The sequence below is a fragment of the Staurois parvus genome, unplaced genomic scaffold (assembly GCF_062004578.1).
Source record: "Staurois parvus isolate SC_StPar_1 unplaced genomic scaffold, SC_StPar_1.0 ptg000529l, whole genome shotgun sequence".
Lineage (NCBI taxonomy): Eukaryota > Metazoa > Chordata > Amphibia > Anura > Ranidae > Staurois > Staurois parvus.
In genome coordinates this window covers 333,436-351,308 of record NW_028318325.1, presented here as the reverse complement: position 1 = coordinate 351,308, position 17,873 = coordinate 333,436, and the positions used below count along the sequence as shown (strand labels likewise).

The following is a 17,873-nucleotide window of genomic DNA, read 5'->3' as shown; positions in this document are numbered from 1 at the left end:
TGTTTGTGTATTGGCTTGGTGGGGGGGTGTCTCCAGCAGCCCTCCCTCCTGATGGGACTGTCTGCTGGTGTGTCTATTGTTACTAAATGTAGATTGCCCTGCCGTGTGTCATTATGCAGGGAGGGGGGATTGTCCCGAGTGTATATATCTTGTATATGTGTTAAAATAAACTAGTTTACCTCCTGGTTTACTTCAAATCTGGTGTCATCTAGGTGTTCGGACAGGGAAGCTGTATTCTAAAGGAAGTAAAGGAAGTATTCTAAAGCGGTATTCTAAGTGCAGTCTGGGGTCGGTTTTGTTACACCGCTGGAACTGGCTTCCAATCATGTGACTACTTTGACAGCCAATCAGACGTTTGCCAATCATTCCTGTTCCCCTGGGTGTTCAGAACTTTTTCCATGGATGCTGGAGCAGGAGGGGAGGGGTTAAACCATCTGCACTGATGCACATTTCCCTACATCCCAAATCTCGATAACTCCAGCTAGACTCCGGCCATCACATCTGCTGCGGTAATATATAAGATAGCGGAGTGCTACAAAAACTATGTGAATGTGATAAAATCAATAAGATAATATAAATGATCAATGGAATATATGAGTTAAATGAAAACCATAGATAATCATCAAAGTAAAATTCTTAAATATTAAAATAAAAGTCCATAAATAAATTCAAATTCAAGGATCATATATGGGCCCCAAGGTGACGCGGTTATTCCTGGTGGTATATCAGTCATCAAACAAAATGGTGGGTGGTGACAAGTAGATAAAATGCGCACTCCCCAGATGCGCAAGGAAATTGCGCAATGTATTTAATCAAGCAGAGGTCTACCCGGAATCCCTCTTAAGATGGTACAGCTTAGGATAGGTATATAACATCAGGGTGGCTTTACATCCGGGGGTCCACTTTAAGGACGTACAGTTGTGTTCAAAATAATAGCAGTGTGTCGAAAAAAAGTGAATAAAGCTGAAAATCCTTCTAATACTTTTATTTCCATCCACACAAATGCATTGGGAACACGACACATTCTATTCCAAATCACAACATGAAGAAAAATACATCAAATTTGTGTTGTTCCTCTAAAAAAATGGAAGAAAAGTGAATATTAGACGGTTCAAAAAAATGGCCGTGTTTGTATTCTTCTTTACAAACTCAAACATTCACTATATAAACTGAGAAATGTTTGAAGATTTTGCTTTCCTTTGAATGACTTCATGAATATTTGGTTGTAGTCGCACTGTTTCTGAGAACTGCTGTACATCTGTGTTGCATGGAGTCCCCCAACTTCTGGCCCCTGTGATCAGGTATTCCAGCCCAGGATGATTGGACCACATTCCACAGTTCTTCTCTTTTTCTTGGTTTTGCCTCAGAAACGGCATTTTTGATGTCACCCCACAAGTTTTCTATTGGATGAAGATCCGGGGATTGGGCTGGCCACTCCATAACGTCCATCTTGTTGGTCTGGAACCAAGATGTTGCACGTTTACTGGTGTGTTTGGGGTCGTTGTCTTGTTGGAACACCCATTTCAAGGGCATTTCCTCTTCAGCATAAGGCAGCATGACCTCTTCAAGTATTCTGATGGATTCAAACTGATCCATGATCCCTGGTATGTGATAAATAGGCCCAACACCGTAGTATGAGATACACCCCCATATCATGATGCTTGCACCACCATGCTTCACGGTCTTCACAGTGTACTGTGGCTTGAATTCAGTGTTTGGGGGTCGTCTGACAAACTGTCTCCGCCCACTAGACCCAAAAAGAACAATCTTACTTCCATCAGTCCACAAAATGTTGCCCCATTTCTCTTTAGGCCAGTCAATGTGCTCTTTGGCAGATTGTAACCTCTTCAGCACACGTCTTTTTCCCAACAGTGGGACTTTGCGGGGACTTCTTGCAGATAGCTTGGCTTCACATCGGCGTCTTCTAATTGTAACAGTCCTCACAGGGAACGTCACACCTTCTTTCATCTTCCTGGAGCTGATTGTTGGCTGAGTCCTCACAAGGAACGTCACACCTTCTTTCATCTTCCTGGAGCTGATTGTTGGCTGAGTCCGCCCCATTTTGGCTATTCTTCTATCCATTCCAATGGTAGTTTTTCGCTTTCTTCCAAGTCTTTCAGGTTTTGGTTGCCATTTTAAAGCATTTGCCATCATTTTAGCTGAGCAGCCGATCATTTTCTGCACTTCTTTATATGTTTTCCCCTCTCCAATCAACTTTTTAATCAAGGTACGCTGTTCTTCTGAACAATGTCTGGAACGACCCATTTTCCTCACAATTTCACAGAGAAATGCACTGTAACCAGCATGTCCAACATTTGCTGCCTTCCTTCCTTAAATAAGGGCAATAATTGCCACCTGTTTATCAAAGAATGAATGACCTCACTAATAGAACTCCGCACTGCTATTATTTTGAACACGCCCCTCAATGAGTGATTCAATGACACAGAATCAGCAGCATGCATGTCATGACTGTTGGGTCTGTTGGATTTTTATTCCTCTACTACACCTGCTAGGAAATTATTTGCCATGTAGAAATATCATTTCCACCAAAAACAGCGATTGATCCGGTTAGTGATGTCTGACTGCTATTATTTTGAACACAACTGTATATACAGCCTGTTCCTAAACCAGGGATGGTCACCCGGGGGAGCTCTTTTCTACCAAAGCTGTTGGGTTCCTCCACAATCTTCATCTTGGCTGCAGCTGCATTGTGGACAGCGCATGCAGATCTGCAGAGGGGTCTGGGCAGGCTGGGGTGATGAGGGTTCCCACAGCATCCAGAAGAGGTTCAGCGAAGAGAAGAAACACATCTGCTGCGGTAACGCATCTTCTAGGGCTGCCGGGAGCTGGACTTACTTTGGAAAGAGATGTATTGCTGTTTGTAGGGTAAGGAGACATCATCTCCAGAGGTCTACGTCCACAAACGATTATCACAAGCCACAGATCAGAGTCACAAATGAGAATCCAAAAGAAATAAGTAGAGACCTACTTAACAAAGTCACATTTCTGTCTGTTTATTCAGAAAAAGTCTAATTAATTGGGATCTAATTAAACAAAAACAATGTCAATGGACTATTCTTGGCATTGCCGTTTGTTGAGTAATGTGATTGCAGGCCAGCTGGCTGCACAACAGAGTCTCCATCCTTTCATCTCAAGAAAAGACGAGAACTCCCAAATCAACTAATAACGGCTGTTTAATGAAAACGGGATCCTCAGCATCACCTGCCACAACCCAGCAAGTTCACAAAAGCATGTCGAGGTTCAGATGTATTGGGGTGGATTTACTAAAGGGCACAGAGACCGTGCGCTGTGCAAGTGCGTTTGCTTTCCTTTTCCCTAGAGCTTAGTTAAAGCAGCAAAAGCGTCACTTTGTAAAGAATACCCAATCAGGTGCAAGGAAAATGAAAAAAAAAATTGCATTTTTGCTTGCACGCGATTGGATGATGGAAGTCAGCGGAGCTTCACCACATTCAGAGAAAATGAGAGGTGCAAGGTGCCCAGTCCATTTGCCTTTAGTATATCAACCTCTTGGAGCCCGGGTTCACACCAAAGCGGTGCGGGAAACGCTACAAATCCCTTGCGTTTCCCGCACTGCAATCGCATCGCGTTCATGCGTCCTTTCCCGTTCTGGTACTGGCCTGAAGTGAAATAGGGGAGGAGTTGGGCTCCCTCCTCCCTATATATACGCTGGCCACGCCCCTGAAGACATCATTGATGACGAAACGTGTTGGGAGGAGCAAGAGTGCTTGACGTCAGCACGCACCGTAACGTGGCGGCCATCTTGTTGGTTAGAAACATACCATTTGGCTATATGGTAACATGCTGTTTTAATTGTCTTTTGATGTACGTTTAATACTACGTTGTCCTAGATTGTAAGCTCCCAGGATCAGCCCCTCCCTCTTAGATTGTAAGCTCCCAGGATCAGGGCCCTCCTAACCCTCTTGTATTGAACTGTATTGTTGCTGTATTATCTCCCGTTATATTGTAAAGCGCTGAGCAAACTGTTGGCACTATGTAAATCCTGTATAATAATAATAATAATAATATAAACCCTGTATGATAATAATAATATATATAAATATATATATATCCTGTATAATAATAATATAAACCCTGTATGATAATAATAATATATATAAATAAAACCTGTATAAAAAATATTAATAATAATAATAATAATATATATAAATATATATAAATCCTGTATAATAATAATAATAATAATAATAATATAAACCCTGTATAATAATAATAATATATATAAATATATATAAATCCTGTATAATATTAATATAAACCCTGTATGATAATAATATATACAAATAAAACCTGTATAAAAAAATATTAATAATAATAATATTAATATATATAAATCTTGTATTATAATAATATTAATAATAATATAAACCCTGTATGATAATAATAATAATAATTATAATTATAATAATAAATATATATAAATCCTGTATTATAATAATATTAATAATATAAACCCTGTATGATAATAATAATAAAAAATATAAATATAAATCCTGTATAATATTAATAATAATAATAATAATATATAAATATATATAAATCCTGTATAAATAATAATAATAATAATAATAATATATATAAATATATATAAATCCTGTATAATAATATATAAATATATATAAATCCTGTATGATAATAATAATATATATAAATATATATAAATCCTGTATAATAATAATGTTGTAAGGCAATAAATCCTTCTAATTATACTACACTATGATGATTATTTTGCTTTTTGGATGATTTTGTCCTCTTTGAGGATAATTCCTTTTTTTAAGTCTATATTTGGCAAATTACCTGGAATATCGGTCGAGAGTTAAGGCCTTGATTTGGGAATCCATTGAGCGGCAACCAACAGGCGTCTATCTACATCCAACACTTGGATATCATCTTATCCTTCCAGAGTCAAAAGATTTTGATTTTGTCATCCTAATTTGATATCCGCACTACGCTTTTCTTGACCCGCACTTAATTGTGGGGTCAATTCAGTCTGGAAAGAGGCAGTATTTTCTGAGGTGCTGGTGATGGTGGACTCCCATGGCGATTTTTTGAATTTATATTTGTCGCGAGAGACTTTATATTTTTGCTGGAAATCATTGGAATTTTATTTTAGTTTTTTTACTTTATTTATAGCGCCGTACTTTTTCTGTTTTATATACTGATACCTGTGATACTGTGCTGGCTGCTTTCTTGTTGCTATTTATCTTTATGTGACATTTTGAATTTATATAGCGCAGAAGTACTAAATTGTTAAAGATCTGGTGTGGGGGGTCAATGATAAATTAATGACACCCCGGAAACAGATCGCAAAACGCCATGCGATTGCCAGAAATCGCATTGCATGGGTGATAGCACCCATATGAAGTGATTCAGGTGTGGATTTAAAAAAGGGTCCTACACCTTTTTGGTGTGGATGTGATGCGATTTGAGAAAGAACAAAATGTATGGCACATGGTGTGAACCCGGGCTAAAGAAACATTCCGGGCAAATTTCTTATTTTCCTATGCAGTGGGGTTGTGTGGAGGGATTGGCAGAGAGGGGTGGAGGACACTCAGTGGAGGCCAGGGATTGGCAGAGAGGGATGGAGGACACTGAGTGGAGGTCAGTGGAGGGATTGGCAGAGAGGGATGGAGGATACTCAGTGGAGGCCAGTGGAGGGATTGGCAGAGAGGGATGGAGGACAGTGAGTGGAGGTCAGTGGAGGGATTGGCAGAGAGGGGTGGAGGACACTAATTGGAGGTCAGTGGAGGGATTGGCAGAGAGGGGTGGAGGACACTGAGTGGAGGTCAGTGGAGGGATTGGCAGAGGGGGGTGGAGGACACTGAGTGGAGGTCAGTGGAGGGATTGGCAGAGAGGGGTGGAGGACAGTGAGTGGAGGTCAGTGGAGGGATTGGCAGAGAGGGATGGAGGACACTCAGTGGAAGCCAGGGATTGGCAGAGAGGGATGGAGGACACTGAGTGGAGGTCAGTGGAGGGATTGGCAGAGAGGGATGGAGGACACTCAGTGGAGGCCAGTGGAGGGATTGGCAGAGAGGGATGGAGGACACTGAGTGGAGGTCAGTGGAGGGATTGGCAGAGAGGGATGGAGGACACTGAGTGGAGGTCAGTGGAGGGATTGGCAGAGAGGGGTGGAGGACACTGAGTGGAGGTCAGTGGAGGGATTGGCAGAGAGGGATGGAGGACACTGAGTGGAGGTCGGTGGAGGGATTGGCAGAGAGGGGTGGAGGACACTGAGTGGAGGTCAGTGGAGGGATTGGCAGAGAGGGGTGGAGGACAGTGAGTGGAGGTCAGTGGAGGGATTGGCAGAGAGGGATGGAGGACACTCAGTGGAGACCAGTGGAGGGATTGGCAGAGAGGGATGGAGGACACTGAGTGGAGGTCAGTGGAGGGATTGGCAGAGAGGGATGGAGGACACTCAGTGGAGGCCAGTGGAGGGATTGGCAGAGAAGCATGGAGGACACTGAGTGGAGGTCAGTGGAGGGATTGGCAGAGAGGGGTGGAGGACAGTCAGTGGAGGCCAGTGGAGGGATTGGCAGAGAGAGATGGAGGACACTGAGTGGAGGTCAGTGGAGGGATTGGCAGAGAGGGGTGGAGGACACTCAGTGGAGGCCAGTGGAGGGATTGGCAGAGAGAGATGGAGGACACTGAGTGGAGGTCAGTGGAGGGATTGGCAGAGAGGGGTGGAGGACAGTGAGTGGAGGTCAGTGGAGGGATTGGCAGAGAGGGATGGAGGACACTCAGTGGAGACCAGTGGAGGGATTGGCAGAGAGGGATGGAGGACACTGAGTGGAGGTCAGTGGAGGGATTGGCAGAGAGGGATGGAGGACACTCAGTGGAGGCCAGTGGAGGGATTGGCAGAGAAGGATGGAGGACACTGAGTGGAGGTCAGTGGAGGGATTGGCAGAGAGGGGTGGAGGACACTCAGTGGAGGCCAGTGGAGGGATTGGCAGAGAGAGATGGAGGACACTGAGTGGAGGTCAGTGGAGGGATTGGCAGAGCGGGGTGGAGGACACTCAGTGGAGGCCAGTGGAGGGATTTGCTGAGGGGGGGGGAGCAGGTACCCGAATTTGACAGTTACCCGCTCCCGCTGCGATCGCCTAAGGCAATCAGAAGCGGAATGTGTCCTCCCCCTCTCTCCCCGTAGTCTTGTGGGACATGTGACAGGTTCCACAAGACTACGGGGCATTCACAAAGCGCAGCTCTTCTCGCACATGCGCAGTTGGCACCCGGTGGTGAAGCCGCAAGCTGTCACATCCGGGTGACCACACTGAAGATGCCGGCGCCGGGGAGAGAAAGTCTATGGGACGTTACACACAGCTGAGTACAGATCAGTGATCCAGCGCTGAGTACAGAGCAGTAAAACAAAGTTAGAATATTTTCTCATTTGAGCGCGGTCGTTTACTTGCATGCGCGGGTTTACTCGTCTATAAGCACGTTTACGTATATTGATATATTACAATATACACCTATACTCCACATTGCTGAGGGCTTCATACTCAGTTTTTGGCTCCTTGCTCAGTGAAGTCACAAGTTCCTGAATAAACATTAAATATGTAACTCCAAACATTTCATATTCCTGACATGCACTTGCCGTCCGGCCGCTGTATATAAACAGCAGGACAGTGGCAGTCCAGGGGCGGGTTGCCATTCATAAACAGCGCCCACCATTTTGGACTATGAGTGCTCCCTGGGAGCACGCAACACAAGGATCCGGTGCCCACTGTGTCTTCCGGTGGAACACCGATCTCTGTACGGGACCTCTGTGTGAGATCCCGATCATGTGATCACTGATTGGCCAATCAGTGATCACATGCAGAGTAATAAGCAAGATGTCACTTCTGACATCATTGCTTACTACGTGTGAAATCTGTGAAGGATCATAGAGATCACATGGTACAGGGCCATACACAACAGCCTTGTACCATGTGACAAGCTGTGACCAATCACAGCTCTCACAGTATTTCTCAATGGCTGCAGGAATGCAGCCAGAGAGAAGGAGAAATGATTCCTCTTACAGCCTTTATGAGTGTAAAAAGCAATCAGTGTAAAAAAAAAAAAAAAAACTTCATCACCCCCCACAAGTAGTACAGTGTCACCATGGTACTGCTAGGGTGACAGTATGTAAAAAAAACAAACAAACAAAAAACATAAATATTAATATAAAAAAAAAAAATAAAAATGTAAAAAAAATTTTTAAACAATTATAATTTTTGGTTATAAACTAATTTGGGTTATTTTTTTATACTAAAAAGATAATGGAATAAATTTTGGCCAAGATTTATGATGAAATATTATTTATTTGCAAAATGTTATAAGAAAAACACTTTTTTTTTCAAAATTTTTGGACTTTTTCATTTACATAGCAAAAAAAAATAAAAATCCCAGCGGTGAATAAATACCACCAAAATAAAGCTTTATCTGTCTCAAAAAAATGCTAAACAATTCATATGTTGCATGACCGCGCAATTGTCATTCAAAGTGTGATAGCGCTGAAAGCTGAAAATTGGCCTGGGGACAGGAAGGGGGTGAAAGTATCCGGACTGGAAGGGGGGGAAAGTGTCTGGACTGGAAGGGGGTGAAAGTGTCCGGACTGGAAGGGGGTGAAAGTGTCCGGACTGGAAGGGGGGAAAGTGTCCGGACTGGAAGGGGGTGAAAGTGTCCGGACTGGAAGGGGGGAAAGTGTCCGGACTGGAAGGGGGGGAAAGTGTCCGGACTGGAAGGGGGGGAAAGTGTCCGGACTGGAAGGGGGGGAAAGTGTCCGGACTGGAAGGGGGTGAAAGTGTCCGGACTGGAAGGGGGGGAAAGTGTCCGGACTGGAAGGGGGGGAAAGTGTCCGGACTGGAAGGGGGTGAAAGTGTCCGGACTGGAAGGGGGGGAAAGTGTCCGGACTGGAAGGGGGGGAAAGTGTCCGGACTGGAAGGGGGGAAAGTGTCCGGACTGGAAGGGGGTGAAAGTGTCTGGACTGGAAGGGGGTGAAAGTGTCTGGACTGGAAGGGGGTGAAAGTGTCCGGACTGGAAGGGGGGAAAGTGTCCGGACTGGAAGGGGGGTGAAAGTGTCTGGACTGGAAGGGGGTGAAAGTGTCCGGACTGGAAGGGGGTGAAAGTGTCCGGACTGGAAGGGGGGAAAGTGTCCGGACTGGAAGGGGTGAAAGTGTCCGGACTGGAAGGGGGTGAAAGTGTCTGGACTGGAAGGGGGTGAAAGTGTCTGGACTGGAAGGGGGTGAAAGTGTCTGGACAGGAAGGGGGTGAAAGTGTCCGGACTGGAAGGGGGGAAAAGTGTCCGGACTGGAAGGGGGGGGAAGTGTCCGGACTGGAAGGGGGGAAAGTGTCTGGACTTGAAGTGGTTAAAAAAAGTCTCCTGTTCTCTTTGTATTGCTTCCTTGGTGTGAAATCCTCGGTGTTCCTGCCAGTCCCTCTGGTTAATTTAAACTGACCACACTAGGCATGAGAACACAGCGTGGTTAGATTTCTGGCTGTACTGGGAACTCAGCCTGCTCTCCTCCAATGATCAGACTTGTGTGTGGACATGCACCCCCCCCCCCTTACACAGCCATTCACCGGGACGACCAGTGTGCTCTTTCCCCAGCTCTCCGAGCTTCCTATGCAGCTGAGAACAGAGGGTATGTGATCACTTTAGTCTGTATGATGTGTTTTATATCTATACACAAATGTTTTGCCTTTCTTTTCTATTTTACAATGAATTGTTTTACAAGGTGAGGGTTCATATATACTTCAAAATAAATGCATTCAAATCCCAAATCCCCACTAAGAAGACAGGTACTCACTGATTCTGTTCCTCACATTGTTCACTTCTTCCCCCAGGGATTTGGCTTCTGCAAACCTAAGAAACACAAAAGAATTGAATATTATTGTAGCGTTCCCCCCAAAGGGGCTGCTATAGATTCCGCAGGTTCTTTCCTCCATCAATGAACGGCAACCAGGCAAACATCAACGGTCCATCCACTCAAACAGTCCCGGTCCGGTTACTTACAGCGAAATTCCAGCAAACAGAAAAATATAAGTGAGCCGAAATCCCGGAGACAGAATTCCTGACTGATAAGTAACAAACAGGCAGCCTAACTATATAAAATATATACAAAATAGGTGCCACAGATCAACAAGGTAAACTGGAGATGCCGGGAGAGGATGGGAAGGGGGAACCAGAATCAGGACTAACGGGAGCAGACAGGGAACAGGATGCAGAGCAGGAGCAAGATCAGGAGTGAGAGGCACTAGTAGGGAGGACCTAAATACCCTCCCAGCAGCCAGCATCGGGTTGAAACTAGTTACTGAGATCTGCTTGCTGCTGGGAGACACCCTCTGGTGGATACTGGAATTACAAATCTCCGCCCAAGGAACCACAGTGCCACCAGCAGGTCAGCCCAGTCAGCTGGAGCGATCTCTTGCATAGTCCCAGCCGTGACATTATCTGAGCAATAGAGCAGCTGCAATGGACGTAAAACTCGTCTAAAGATAAGTGTCCACTAAGCACCAATGCCAAGTAGGATTTCCTAATCCCACTGACACCAACAATGAAGCACCTTTCTTTCCATTAACACAAATAATAGGGCACTATTCATTCTACTGCCACGAAAGATGGGGAACTAATCCTTCCACTGACACCAACAATAGACCACTATTCCACTTCTTAACACCAACACTCTCGGTGACACAAATGATGGGGTACTATTCCTCCCACTGACACCAATGATGGGACTCTATTCCTCCCACTGACACCAATGATGGGGTACTATTCCTCCCACTGACACCAATGATCGGACTCTATTCCTCCCACTGACACCAATGATGGAGCACTATTCCTCCTACTGATACCAATGATGGGGCACTATTCCTCCCACTGACACCAATGATGGAGCACTATTCCTCCCACTGACACCAATGATGGAGCACTATTCCTCCCAGTGACACCAATGATGGGGCACTATTCCTCCCACTGACACCAATGATGGGACACTATTCCTCCCACTGATACCAATGATGGGGCACTATTCCTCCCACTGACACCAATGATGGGACACTATTCCTCCCATTGACACCAATGATGGGGCACTATTCCTCCACTGACACCAATGATGGGGCGCTATTCCTCCCACTGACACCAATGATGGGGCGCTATTCCTCCCACTGACACCAATGATGGGGCGCTATTCCTCCCACTGACACCAATGATGGGGCACTATTCCTCCCACTGACACCAATGATGGGGCACTATTCCTCCCACTGATACCAATGATGGGGCACTATCCCTCCCACTGACACCAATGATGGGGCACTATTCCTCCCACTGACACCAATGATGGGGCACTATTCCTCCCACTGACACCAATGATGGGGCACTATTCCTCCCACTGACACCAATGATGGGGCACTATTCCTCCCACTGACACCAATGATGGGGAACTATTCCTCCCACTGACACCAATGATGGGGCACTATTCCTCCCACTGACACCAATGATGGGGCACTATTTCTCCCACTTAATCAAATAATGGGCACCATTCCTCTTACTGATGCAGTGACTTTTTTTTACTCCCCATTGATCACCACTACAAAGGCATTTACTCCCACGAACCTCCATTTTTGGGGAATTATTTTATTTCTACAGATCATAGTTGGGACCACAAGCAGTCTGACAAACACTAACCCTTTGGGGCCCCTATTTTAGAGGCTCTTTGTTTGCCTCTTTGCTGAAAACAACCCGTCATTTGCACACAGCTCCACTACTTGTCCCAATCAATGGCTCACTGCAAAGTTTGAATCAGACGTGCGCCTCACAGCAAGAATCTGTGCTATCTCTTCAGCTAACCCTCAGTGCTTTATGAATCCTTTGTGTATGAAAATATTATTCATTTCCAAGGCTATATATATTTATATAATTTTTTTTCTAAGTATAATAAAATTATTATAGTTTGTTGCAATTTTCTATTTTCTTTTTTTATATTTAGACCAGATGCATAGTGTGTGTGTGTATGTATGAGTATATATATATATATATATATATATGTATATATATATAAAAAAAATGATATGTGTGTGTATAAATATATATATATATATATGTATATATATATAAAAAAAATGATATGTGTGTGTATAAATATATATATATATATATATATATATATATATATATATATATATATATATATATTTATATTTAATTTTTTTAATTTATTTATATATATATATATATATTTATATTTAATTTTTTTAATTTATTTATATATATATATATATATATATTTATACACACACACATATACTTTTTTTATTTTATTTATACACACACTCTATGCATCTGGTCTAAATATAAAAAAAAATAAAAATAAAAAATAAAAGGACAAGGAAAGAAAAAATTGCAACAAACTATTATAATTTTACTTTCAAACAACACCCAAGTAAACGGGATAATTTCAAACTGCGAGGTAGAAATAGTGGAAGTGTCTGGGAATAGCGGACACATGAATCATCCTTCGTTTTCAGGGCGACACATCAGGATAAACAGTGCGGTCTCTCTGTGGAACCGCTCACTGCAATTAGTCCAACCACCTAGTGAGACTGCTAAGAGGCAGAAACCAGAGACAGTGCAGGAGGGTGGCATGTTCTTTAGGAACATCTACAGCACCACTTGTGGTTTGTCCATATCTGACGTCTGGTACGGCAAGCCTTGGTGGAGTATGACTGGAGGGCATGGCGGCCCGGATAAGCCTTGGGTTATTTGAGGCTCCGTGTGAACTCAGCGTAGCAAGAACAGGGATCCCGCTCACCTTCACTATTCCCACTAATACCATGATGACCATCAAGACTTTACTCTTGTACATGGACCGTCCTTTACTTTTTGCCAGGGGCCTCCAAACCTCCTAAACAAAGGGCCAGTTTATTGCTCTTCAGACTTTAGGGAGCTGGACTGAATGCCTCAGGCTTGGTGGTCATTCAGAGTAAAAAAAAATGACAAAGGACATGTCATCAGTGAAAGGAATAGTGCACCATCATTGGTGTCAGTGGGAGGAATAGTGCACCATCATTGGTGTCAGTGGGAGGAATAGTGCCCCATCATTGGTGTCAGTGGGAGGAATAGGGCCCTATCACTGGTGTCACTGGGGGGAATAGAAGCCCATCTTTGGTGTCATTGGGAGGACTAGTAACCCATCATTGGTATCAGTGGGAGGAATAGTGCCCCATCATTGGTGTCAGTGGGAGGAATAGTGTCCCATCATTGGTGTCAGTGGAAGGAATAGTGTCCCATCATTGGTGTCAGTGGAAGGAATAGTGTCCCATCATTGGTGTCAGTGGGAGGAATAGTGCCCCATCATTGGTGTCAGTGGGAGGAATAGTGCCCCATCATTGGTGTCAGTGGGAGGAATAGTACCCCATCATTGGTGTCAGTGGGAGGAATAGTGCCCCATCATTGGTGTCAGTGGGAGGAATAGTGCCCCATCGTTGGTGTCAGTGGGAGGAATAGTGCCCCATCGTTGATGTCAGTGGGAGGAATAGTGCCCCATCGTTGGTGTCAGTGGGAGGAATAGTGCCCCATCATTGGTGTCAGTGGGAGGAATAGGGCCCTATCACTGGTGTCACTGGGGGGAATAGAAGCCCATCTTTGGTGTCATTGGGAGGACTAGTAACCCATCATTGGTATCAGTGGGAGGAATAGTGCCCCATCATTGGTGTCAGTGGGAGGAATAGTGTCCCATCATTGGTGTCAGTGGAAGGAATAGTGTCCCATCATTGGTGTCAGTGGAAGGAATAGTGTCCCATCATTGGTGTCAGTGGGAGGAATAGTGCCCCATCATTGGTGTCAGTGGGAGGAATAGTGCCCCATCATTGGTGTCAGTGGGAGGAATAGTACCCCATCATTGGTGTCAGTGGGAGGAATAGTGCCCCATCATTGGTGTCAGTGGGAGGAATAGTGCCCCATCGTTGGTGTCAGTGGGAGGAATAGTGCCCCATCGTTGATGTCAGTGGGAGGAATAGTGCCCCATCGTTGGTGTCAGTGGGAGGAATAGTGCCCCATCATTGGTGTCAGTGGGAGGAATAGTGTCCCATCATTGGTGTCAGTGGAAGGAATAGTGTCCCATCATTGGTGTCAGTGGAAGGAATAGTGTCCCATCATTGGTGTCAGTGGGAGGAATAGTGCCCCATCATTGGTATCAGTGGGAGGAATAGTGCCCCATCATTGGTGTCAGTGGGAGGAATAGAGCCCCATCATTGGTGTCAGTGGGAGGAATAGTGCCCCATCATTGGTATCAGTGGGAGGAATAGTGCCCCATCATTGGTGTCAGTGGGAGGAATAGTGCCCCATCATTGGTGTCAGTGGGAGGAATAGTGCCCCATCATTGGTATCAGTGGGAGGAATAGTGCCTCATCATTGGTGTCAGTGAGAGGAATAGTACCCCATCATTGGTGTCAGTGGGAGGAATAGTGCCCCATCATTGGTGTCAGTGGGAGGAATAGTGCCCCATCATTGGCGTCAGTGGGAGGAATAGTGCCCCATCATTGGCGTCAGTGGGAGGAATAGTGCCCCATCATTGGCGTCAGTGGGAGGAATAGTGCCCCATCATTGGTGTCAGTGGGAGGAATAGTGCCCCATCATTGGTGTCAGTGGGAGGAATAGTGCCCCATCATTGGTGTCAGTGGGAGGAATAGTGCCCCATCATTGGTGTCAGTGGGAGGAATAGTGCCCCATCATTGGTGTCAGTGGGAGGAATAGTGCCCCATCATTGGTGTCAGTGGGAGGAATAGTGCTCTGCAGGAAAGATAAAGGCAGGCAAAGAGCTGCATCCAGTCCACGGATCACCATTTGGAAACCACTGTTACCTGTAGCTGGATTCATTATCTGAATTTGTCTTAAATCTTAGCCATCTGTAATCTCCGGCACCCTAGAACTTCGGCTGGTCATACATTATACAATTTCCTTTAGATTTACCTTCAACTATGTAGAGCAAGAGCCCGTCTAATTATATACAATCGAAAGTGTTGTCTTTAGGCATGACCTCATACATGCTTTTTGGTAAAATCTAAAAGAAAACTGTATAATGTATGGGCAGCCTAAGTCTGAGAGAAGAGAGAGAGAGAGGACTGTCCAATCACAGGCTATGGGCGGGGAGGAGTGTCGAATCACAGGCTATGGGCGGGGAGGAGTGTCCAATCACAGGCTATGGGCGGGGAGGAGTGTTCAATTACAGGCTATGGGCGGGGAGGACTGTCCAATCACAGGCTATGGGCGGGGAGGACTGTCCAATCACAGGCTATGGGCGGGGAGGACTGTCCAATCACAGGCTATGGGCAGGCGGTGACCAGGCTGTACTGCTTATCTGAAGTGCACAAAAGTCAGGTCACCATCTCAGCTCCTCCTCCCGGCAGGGATTGGATATATAGAAATACCAATCCATTGGACTTTAGTTAGCCATTTGCCTGAATCAGCCTGTGTGTGTGTGGTGGGCTCCATCTCTCCAGTGTGTAGTGGGCTCCATCTCTCCTGTGTGTGTGGTGGGCTCCATCTCTCCAGTGTGTGGTGGGCTCCATCTCTCCTGTGTGTGTGGTGGGCTTCATCTCTCCTGTGTGTGTGGTGGGCTCCATCTCTCCAGTGTGTGGTGGGCTCCATCTCTCCAGTGTGTGGTGGGCTCCATGTCTCCAGTGTGTGGTGGGCTCCATGTCTCCAGTGTGTGGTGGGCTCCGTCTCTCCTGCCTCTGGTGGGCTCCGTCTCTCCTGCCTCTGGTGGGCTCAATCTCTCCTGCCTCTGGTGGGCTCCGTCTCTCCTGCGTGTGGTGGGCTCCGTCTCTCCTGCGTGTGGTGGGCTCCATCTCTCCTGCCTCTGGTGGGCTCCGTCTCTCCTGCCTCTGGTGGGCTCCGTCTCTCCTGCCTCTGGTGGGCTCCGTCTCTCCTGCCTCTGGTGGGCTCCGTCTCTCCTGCGTGTGGTGGGCTCCGTCTCTCCTGCGTGTGGTGGGCTCCATCTCTCCTGCCTCTGGTGGGGTCCATCTGTCCTGCGTGTGGTGGGCTCCATCTCTCCTGTGTGTGGTGGGCTCCATCTCTTCTGCGTGTGGTGGGCTCCATCTCTCCTGTGTGTGTGGTGGGCTTCATCTCTCCTGTGTGTGTGGTGGGCTCCATCTCTTCTTCGTGTGGTGGGCTCCATCTCTCCTGTGCTTGTGGTGGGCTCCATCTCTCCTTCATGTGGTGGGCTCCATCTCTCCTGTGCTTGTAGTGGGCTCCATCTCTCCTTCATGTGGTGGGCTCCATCTCTCCTGCGTGTGGTGGGCTCCAGCTCTCCTGCGTGTGGTGGGCTCCATCTCTCCTGTGTGTGTGGTGGGCTCCATCTCTCCTGTGTGTGTGGTGGGCTCCATCTCTCCTGCGTGTGGTGGGCTCCATCTCTCCTGCGTGTGGTGGGCTCCATCTCTACCCAAGACCCCATAATAAGTAGAATAGGACAGAACTGCGGAACGATGAGAATCTTCTGTGCTGGAAGAATTGGATGAGTAACACGGATTGGCCTTCTGCTTTCCAGCAATCCGGGTCATTCGTTGCCACATTCCTGGTCCACATGCAATGGGTTGTATTAACTGTGATCCGGTAATTACCCGGCAGGAAAGCTCGGATTATTTTTATAGGGTGACATCATGGTGGTTTGTAGTTCTGACATCTGCGAAGCTAATAAACAATCATTGATGAAACATCCACACAGAAATGTTATAGAAAAGCTGCTGTAATGCTGAGCTCGTCCGTTTAAAGGGTCATTCCGCACAGAACGATGACTTCAGTCCCACATGGAGCCAGGTGTGCGGAGTCACCACGTTGGTTCCTTACACCCCGACAGCTAGATAACCCCGATACAGTTCCTGTCTCTGTTCCCACGGATTCCAGGGGGACGGGGTGCTCCTGCTCACCTCGGGGGGGCCCCACTCCATAAAATATATGAAAATCCTGCAGGAACAGAGGGAACCCCAATGTGCTCATGGTTGGCAGACACCTAAATCCTTCGGCTCCTCCCCTCCAGTCTTGCACAGGTGTACCGGATCCTCCCCTCCAGTCTTGCACAGGTGTACCGGCTCCTCCCCTCCAGTCTTGCACAGGTGTACAGGCTCCTCCCCTCCAGCCTTGCACAGGTGTACCGGCTCCTCCCCTCCAGTCTTGCACAGATGTACCAGCTCCTCCCCTCCAGTCTTGCACAGGTGTACCAGCTCCTCCCCTCCAGTCTTGCACAGGTGTACTGGCTCCTCCCTTCCAATCTTGCACAGTTGTCCCGGCTCCTCCCTTTCAGTCTTGCAAAGGTCTACCGGCTCTTCCCTTCCAATCTTGCACAGTTGTACTGGCTCCTCCCCTTCAGTCTTGCACAGGTGTACCGGCTCCTCCCCTTCAGTCTTGCACAGGTGTACCGGCTCCTCCCTTTCAGTCTTGCACAGGTGTACCGGCTCCTCCCCTTCAGTCTTGCACAGGTGTACCAGCTTCTCTCCTGGACTGAAACGGCTTACTCTGATTTCAATGCACACTGTGAGCTTCTCGCCTCATTTCCTGGCTGGAGGACATCCAGCATCATCTAGCACAGGGATCTCCAAATATCGGGCCATTTTACTGTCCTTCAGTCTTTGGGGAGTGTCAAACTGCAGCCAGTAAGAGAAGAAAATGCTCTATGAGTAAACATAGCCCCATCATTGGTGTCAGTGGGAGGAATAGTGCCCCATCATTGGTGTCAGTGGGAGGAATAGTGCCCCATCATTGGTGTCAGTGGGAGGAATAGTGCCCCATCATTGGTGTCAGTGGGAGGATTAGTGCCCCATCATTGGTGTCAGTGGGAGGAATAGTGCCCCATCATTGGTAT

The 17,873-nt window shown here is 46.4% G+C and overlaps 1 protein-coding gene across 2 annotated transcripts in view; it reads right to left on the bottom strand.

Moving 5' to 3' along the window:
• The window catches only part of KIF6 (kinesin family member 6), a 374,519-nt gene that overhangs the window by 152,957 nt on the left and 203,689 nt on the right, over positions 1-17,873 (bottom strand). For both annotated transcript variants that reach the window (XM_089690367.1, XM_089690368.1), the window contains exon 15: positions 9,825-9,880. In XM_089690367.1, coding sequence (XP_089546493.1) covers positions 9,825-9,880 — 56 coding nt within the window. The remainder of the gene's footprint in view (positions 1-9,824; positions 9,881-17,873) is intronic.